This window comes from Propithecus coquereli, unplaced genomic scaffold, assembly GCF_000956105.1.
Source record: "Propithecus coquereli isolate 6110/MARCELLA unplaced genomic scaffold, Pcoq_1.0 Scaffold164, whole genome shotgun sequence".
NCBI lineage: Eukaryota > Metazoa > Chordata > Mammalia > Primates > Indriidae > Propithecus > Propithecus coquereli.
Window position 1 is genome coordinate 412,523 of NW_012140969.1, and position 7,188 is coordinate 419,710.

Below are 7,188 nucleotides of genomic sequence, written 5' to 3' on the forward strand. Positions count from 1 at the left end.
GACAGAGTCTCACTCTGTTGCCTGGGCTAGAGTGTCATGGCGTCAGCCTAGCTCACAGCAACCTCAAACTCCTGGGCTTAAGCAATCCTTCTGCCTCAGCCTCCCGAGTAGCTGGGACTACAGGCACGTGCCACCATGCCAGGCTAGTTTTTTCTATATGTTTTCACTGTCCAGCTAATTTCTTTCTATTTTTAGTAGAGACGGTGGGGGGGGGTCTCGCTCTTGCTCAGGCTGGTCTCGAACTCACGACCTCAAGTGATCCTCCCGCCTCGGCCTCCCAGAGTGCTAGGTTTACAGGCGTGAGCCACTGCACCCGGCCCCTGAAATCATAAATGAAGGAAATTGCAGTCAGCTGTTAAGAGGTGGGAGGATTAGCCAGTGTTGTCGTTAAGGGACCCGGGAGTCGTCGACCTCCACCCTGGGAACATGTTTATGTGGACTTTGAAACTGTCCACTTTTTATAACAAACCAAAGGCCAAAGAAGAACGAAATGTTCTGAGGTTGTTTTTATTCCAAGAACTCTGTGAGCTCCGCCTGGACACCGCTGGCACCGGCTCGTGCCAGGGGACCCACATACAACAGCACTGTGAGGGCGGCGCCCGCGGCCCCTGGGAGCCCTGGTCCTCCAGCCAGTCAATGTGACTGAGTCTACCAATGAGGCCAGCCCGGCTGTCCCCGAGTGGTCCCTCTGCATCCCCCACACCTCGGGCGGGCGAGGAGTGGGTCTCAATGTCCTGTGGTCCCACGCTTCCAGGGTCAGTGCATGCCCTGTGGCCCTGTTCTCAGAGGGCAATGCGTGCAGCCCCCCACGAAGAAAGGGGGCCTCTCCAGTCGTGGACTTCCTCTCTGTCCACAAGGCTCCAGATGGCCGCTGCTTGGAGCCCCTGCCCGGGTAGGGAGCGGCCACCTCCTGGGCCAAAGCCAAAGTCACTGTCCTCCATGAGCCTGGGACCAGGCCCCAGCTGGGAGACTAGGAGGCTGCTGCAGCCACTGTGGGCTGGATCAACATGGTGGTCGCCTGCAGCGGGTAGTAGCGACCCCTCCAGGTCTTCCAGAAGATTCCCTTCTTACGCTGCTGCCGCTGCCGCGGGATGGAACGGAAGTACTGGCCATTGAGGTTAGAGTGGCTGCAGGTGCCGAACCACCAGCCACCTGCCGGGGTCAGAGGAGAGGGAACATGGTCAGGTCCAGTGGGGCAAGGAGGAGATGAGGATGGGGCCAGAGCTAGGACAAGACTGGGCTTTGGACTTTACCATTTTAAGTTTTATTTTTTTTAAGTTTTTAAATAGATGGGGTCTCCCTATGTTGCCCTGGCTGGGCTTGCGCTCCAGGACTCAAGTGATCCTCCCACCTCAGCCTCCCAAGTAGCTAGGACCACAGCCTGCTAATTTTTTCTGATTTTGATAGAGACAGGGTCTCACTCTTGCTCAGGGTGGTCTCGAACTCCTGATCTCAAGGGATCCTCCTGCCTTGGCCTCCCAAAGTGCTAGGATTACAGGCATGAGCCACCACACTTGGCCACACCCGGCTGACTTAAAGCATTTTTTGTAGAGACAGGGTCTCGCTCTGTTGCCCAGGCTGGAGTGCAGTGGCGTCATCATAGCTCACTGCAGTCTTCAACTCCTGGGCTCAAGCGATTCTCCCACTTTAGCCTCCCAATTAGCTAGCAGTACAGGTCCACACATGCCTGGCTAATCTGTCTTATTTTCATAGAGATGGGGTCTTGCTATGAGACTGCCCAGGCCAGTCTCAAACTCCTGGCCTCAAGTGATCATCCCGCCTCAGCCTCCCAAAGTGCTGGGATTACAGGTGTGAACCATCATTTTTTGACCCATCAAGAGGGAATTTCGTATGTTTCCCTTCACAGAGCCCGAGCTCTGCCTCTGATTTCACACATCGTCTCATTCAGTTTTCCATAATAATCCTACAGAGTGGCCACTATGGTTATACCCATTTTAAAGATGGGCAAACTGAGGCTGGAGAGGTTAAATCAGTGGTCCAAGGGCACACGGCAAATAAGGAGGAGGTGGGGGCAGGGAATAGATGCTATTTGGGGTTGAAGGCAGGACAGGCAGTGAAGGGAAGGAAGGGAGGCCCTGGCTGGTGGGGCATGGCAGCAGGTGGGACAGAGGCTGCTCACCGGAGAGGCTCTTGGCGCAGTTTTTGTCCCCACGGAGGTCATGGTCCTTGTCCCGAGTGGAGAAGGGCAGGGAGAGGCCACCGGGTGTGACCATGGTGGCGCCCAGCTTGCTGGCCACGGGGGCCGTGAGCTGCAGGCTGTAGGCGGTGTCCTCGCCCCCCAGGTGGACGGGGAACTGCAGCGACTCTGCGTTGCCGTCCCAGTCCTGCAGCTGCACGGCCAGGCGGCTGCCGCGGTCCCCTGTGATGCGGTGCACCTTCTCCAGGCCCAGCCAGAACTCGCCTAGAGCAGGAGAGGCCGCTCAGTGAGGCAGGTCCAGCTCCGCAGCCCCCGTCTCCTCCCCAGCCGCTGGCCCCTCAGGAAACACCCACCTTGGGGGTCCCCGAAGCCGGCCTTGTAGGCTTCCCAGGACCGGTCGAAGTCCACAGAGCCATCTTGGCGCCTCTGAATGACTGTCCAGCCCCCATCTGCCCAGAAAGGTACAAGGTCACCAGGAGGTCCCTCTTCACAGGGGACCCCGATCCCCACATCTGGCTCCCAGACCCCAAACCTAGGGAAGGCAACACCCCCACAGTGTTCCTCGGGCTCACCCTGGGAGGACTGCAGGAAGGTGGGTCCCAGGGAGGAATACCATGGTGGCTGGTAGGCAGGGGGATCAGGACTGGACCTTTGTTCCAAAGACCCAGCGGGGAAGGAGGAGGGAGGGAGGGAGGGTGCAGCGGAAATCGGCAAAGCCTCTCTGGGCCCGTTGAACTTGGTCCTCCCCTGCCGTTGTCAACCACAGAACCCATCCCTGAGCTTGTGATGGAAGTCAAAGGGGAAAAGGGGTGCATTTTACTTCTTGTCTTTTTTGTTTTTAGAGATGGGATCTTGCTCTGTCACCCAGGCTGGAGTGCAGTGGTGTCATCATAGCTCACTGCAGCCTTGAATTCTTGGGCTCAAGTGATCCTCCTGCCTCAGCCTCCCTGGTAGCCAGGACTACAGGCACCTGCCGCTGCGCCCACCAAGGACTGCATTTTAAAGAAAAGCAACGGGGCCCTGGCGGGCCAGCACATCCTACCTGAGGTCATCTTGCAGTTGACCAGGAATGGTGGGGACCCCTCAGGCTGGATTTGAAACAGTCCGCTCTGCCTCTCGCCCTCCTCGAACAGCTCCTGGCAGTCCCGGGGCAGCCCTACAGGTAGACAAAGCAGGGGATTGAAACAGAGGAGCAGGCAGCCTGTAGGAGGGTCTCTCGGGAGATGCGCTGGGGGGTTGGGCAGCTGGTGACAGGGAGGTGAAGGGCAATCCTGATCTCATGACCACCCCCTGACATCTGCCTAAGCTCCTCCATGGCTCCCTATGGCCTTCCCCAGCATGGTCTACAAGGACCAGCCCCTGTGCCCATCCTCCCTTCTCCCACACTGCACCCCACCCTCTCCGGCCAGATGGGCGACCTTCCCACCCTGGCACCACACACCCTCCTGCCACAGGGACTTTGCACATGCTGGTCTCTGTGCTTGGGACTGTATTCTCTGGGTCTCAGCTTCTGGAAGGACACCTTCCCTCACCCTTGGACCACACCACCCCTCCCCATACGGGCATAGAGGACTACTCCCCAACCCCCAACACCGCAGTCATCTGGAGGGCTCTCCCCTCCTCCACACACAGCCCCCCCAGCCCCGCCACTGGACGGGGTGGGGGATGCTCCATGGGGCCGGTGACAAGGAGCGGCTCTGCCCAGTCCGGCCCCGGACGAATGAAAGATTGGCAGAACAGGGCCAGAGCGGGGGTGGCCGGAGCTGAGCTCAACAGGAGGGGCTCTGGTCTGCCTGGTGGGGACACAGAGGCTCTGCGCGGGGTCCCAGCCACCAGAGGGAGAGAGAGGGCGGGAGGGAGGAGGGAAGGACGGCGCTGGCTGGGCAGTCCTTGCAAGGAACTGCCCCCAGCCCAGCCAGAAAAGTAGGGGAAAGGTCGAGTGAGTGAGTTGCACAGCGGTGGCGGTGGCGGTGGCGGCGGGGGTGGGGGCAGGCCCAGAGTGATGAGGACACGTTCTCAGCCCCTCAGGCAGCTCCCCTTTCCCCTACTTCTTCCTCCCCTCCAATCAAGACAGGCACTGGGCCAAACCACCAGTGTGGCTTCCATTAGTGCCAGCTGTTTGTCTCCCCAGCTCTGACCTTTTGCCTACTTGGCAGGGCTGAGCCCAGAGTCTGGGAGTCCCAAACCCACAGGACACGCCCCCACGTCCAGCGCATCTCCCAGCTGGGACCAGTGCCTGCTAGCCTTGGAAGCCCCTCATACCCCCACGTCCGGTGGAGGTCTGGGGGGGTGTACTGGCCCCTCACCACCCAGAGATACCAGCTTTAGGCTGGGGAGAGAGGAGAAGGAATGTGGGGTGGGGACAGCCCTCAGGACTGCGGCGCTGGACGCCAGCCACTGACCCTGGGGCGCGAGGGGGGATCCGAACTCTCACCCAGTTGGCTATGGACAGCCGCAGATGCCGGGGAGGACAACAGGGAAGCTGGGTGTGGGGCTGTGAACTTAATCCTGGGAACTGAAAGTCTGTGTCAGACGCATACAGACATGCTGAGGTTTGAGGTTAGGGTGGCTTTGAGACTACAGGAGTGAAAACTCAAAAACTCCTCTGCAGGGGTTGGCGGGGAGGAGGAGGAGGACGGGAGAAGGGGAAGGAGAGGGCTCTGCGACCAGCAGCCCTGGATTTGTAAGATGCAAGGGTGAGTGTTCCTGGCCCGGGGGCTGGGTGGGCCCCTGCCCTTGTTCCCCCTGCTGGATTCACACTCCAAGAGACTGCAGGGAGCCCGGATCTCAGAACCCCCCTACCCGGCAGCCTCTTATCCATCGCACCCTTCTAGAAGGTTCTAGCCTTCAGGACTGTGTCCCAAGCTACACCACAGCCTGCTAGGCACCCCTGCAGCTCAAGTCCCCCTGCTCCAGTGACTGGCCAGCAGGGCTTGGGGACAGTCCACCGGCTGGCTGGCTGGGAAGAAGGGTGGGGTGACCTGGTGGGGCAGAGTCAGGGCTGAGTAGGGAGGTGCCTCCATCAGCCCTTCACCAGAGACTGGGGAGCCCACAGGGACCCAAGGCCCCAGCCTCTCTCTTTCTCCTTAAGGTGGACCTGACAAGGAACAGGACAGCAGTGCAAGGGGCAGGGTCCTGATGACAGCGAAGGGCCAGACACTCACTGTGCAGGCGGCTGGCGTTGAAGGCTGGGCCAACGAGCTGGGCCATCTTGGGCAGCCTCTTTTTTCGCGCAGGCTTGGCCATCCCATTGCTCAGGTGGGTCGGGGCCAGGAGGCCAATCTGGGATGGGACGGGAGAGGGTGGGCATCAGGTACAGCTGGCTCAAGCGGCCTGACCAGCCGGGCTCCACATCGGAACCCACAGGTCCAGCTCTGACGACCTTCCTCCCCGCCTGGGACAGGCCTGGGGTACCTGGCTCTGCAGATTCTGGATTCGTAGCTGCTGCTTCTCCAGGTGCCGCTGTTGCTGGGCCACCTTCTGGAACAGCTGCTCAATCCTGCTGTTCTGGGCCTTGAGCTGTGTCTGGGGAGGAGTGAAAACCTTGGTGAGGACCCAGCCTTCTGCCTCCAACTTCTCCATTCATCCACCCGGCCGTCCTTCCAAACCTCCATCCTTTGAGGCCAGGGCAGGGGAGCGCAAGGAGTTTCGGAGGTGCCCCTTCTCCTGTCCACACCCTACCAGGCCAGTAGGAGAGCCCGCAGGGGCGCACGTACCTGCAGGCTGCGGAGGGCTTCGGGGGCCGCCTCACGTCCGGCGACCGGGCTCTCGGGGACTTGAGGGGGCGCGGCGGATGCCCCGGGGCTCTGGCAGGCTGCCCCGCACGCGCTCAGGCGCTGCTCCAGCGCGCCTAGGTGGCCGCGGGTGCGCTCCACGTGTTCGCGCAGCCCGTGGCCGAGCTGCAGCAGCCCGTGCGCCAGCACATTCATCTCGTCCCAGGACGCGAAGCGCGGCGGCTCGGGCGGCGCGGGGTGGCCCTGAGCGCTCAGCAGCCCGGCGGTGGCAGCGCAGAGCACCAGGGCTGCGCCAGCCGTCGGCGCGCAGCGCATCCTCTCAGGCAGCCTGGGCGCAGGGACGCTGAGACTCCGGGACTTGGGGGCGCGAGGTCTGGATATGCGACCGCTGGAGATGCGGGGGACCTGGTGGAGACTCGCTCAGTCGGGTGCAGAAGCCCCTGGAAAGAAGCCGCAGGCCCGCTCAGCTCAGCTTGCTCCTGGTGGCGCCCAGCGCCCCGTTTTATAAGCAGGGTGCGGGAGTGGGAGGCGGGGCGCGGGGAGTGCCAGGGGCGGGGCGTGTGGCCGGGGGTGGGGTCCTGGGCGCTGGAGTTCTGGGGGATGGGGGGCGCCCTGGGGGTGCAAGTCTGACTTCCCCGCCCCCGGCGCTGGGCTCTGGCCGGCCTTTCCCTGCCATCCAAGGGAGAAGTGACTCTCCCCCCGCCACGAGCCCCCTCTGGGGTCCGGAATTCCAAGTCCTCCCCTCCCGCCCCTGCGGTGTTGAACGGGGGCGGCGGGGAGGGGTGCGGGGGAAGGGCCCTGGCCTTAGCTGGAACTGGACGACGTTCCTGATACCCCTCCCCACGCAGAGAGGGCAGTGGGAGTAGCTAACGAGAAAGATCTCTTCCTGGTGCTTTCCGCGCGGGAAGCTCGGGACGCCGCACACATTCCCGCCTTCCGCGGAGGCTTCATGTGGTCGCTATCCATCCCCAAGACCAGAAGGGACATCTCCGGGTTCCCACGCTCCTTCTTGCGCAAGGGTTCACCATTGTGGATGTGTTGGTGACATTCTTTGATGTCCTTATCCTTCCCTGTCCCCCAAATTGTGAGCGCGCCCTAGTAGCAGGGCCCGGGCCTGTCTTGCCCAGTCTCCAGCTGCGGGTCTCAGCCCTCATTGCCCAGCCTCCGCCTCCAGGGTCTTCAGGGTGGCAGTCTTTGCCTATATTAAAGCAGGACTCTAGGGGACAGAAAGAGGGGACGTGAAGAAGGCCTCCCTCATTCACTCCTTCAACAAAGAGACCTGCTGCCTTCTCAGCC

The 7,188-nt window shown here is 61.5% G+C and overlaps 1 protein-coding gene across 1 annotated transcript; it reads right to left on the reverse strand.

Annotated features, from left to right (window-relative positions):
- Nucleotides 1-490: 490 nt before the first annotated feature.
- ANGPTL4 (angiopoietin-like 4) lies at nucleotides 491-6,350 on the reverse strand. Its single transcript, XM_012641437.1, has 7 exons — nucleotides 5,875-6,350; nucleotides 5,573-5,683; nucleotides 5,323-5,440; nucleotides 3,201-3,314; nucleotides 2,512-2,607; nucleotides 2,141-2,422; nucleotides 491-1,152 (listed from the first exon to the last, which is right to left on the reverse strand). The coding sequence occupies exons 1-7, from the start codon at nucleotides 6,205-6,207 to the stop codon at nucleotides 971-973; spliced, it is 1,236 nt and encodes a 411-aa protein (XP_012496891.1). The 5' UTR covers nucleotides 6,208-6,350; the 3' UTR covers nucleotides 491-970.
- Nucleotides 6,351-7,188: the final 838 nt, after the last annotated feature.

Excerpts from the sequence above, each read along its gene's own strand:
- ANGPTL4 (XM_012641437.1), bottom strand. The coding sequence starts at position 6,207 with ATGCGCTGCGCGCCGACGGCTGGCGCAGCCCTGGTGCTCTGCGCTGCC. Across the intron at positions 5,684-5,874 it reads AAGCCCTCCGCAGCCTGCAG|ACACAGCTCAAGGCCCAGAA; the intron begins GTACGTGCGCCC and ends ACTCCTCCCCAG. Across the intron at positions 3,315-5,322 it reads CAACGCCAGCCGCCTGCACA|GGCTGCCCCGGGACTGCCAG; the intron begins GTGAGTGTCTGG and ends GTCTACCTGTAG.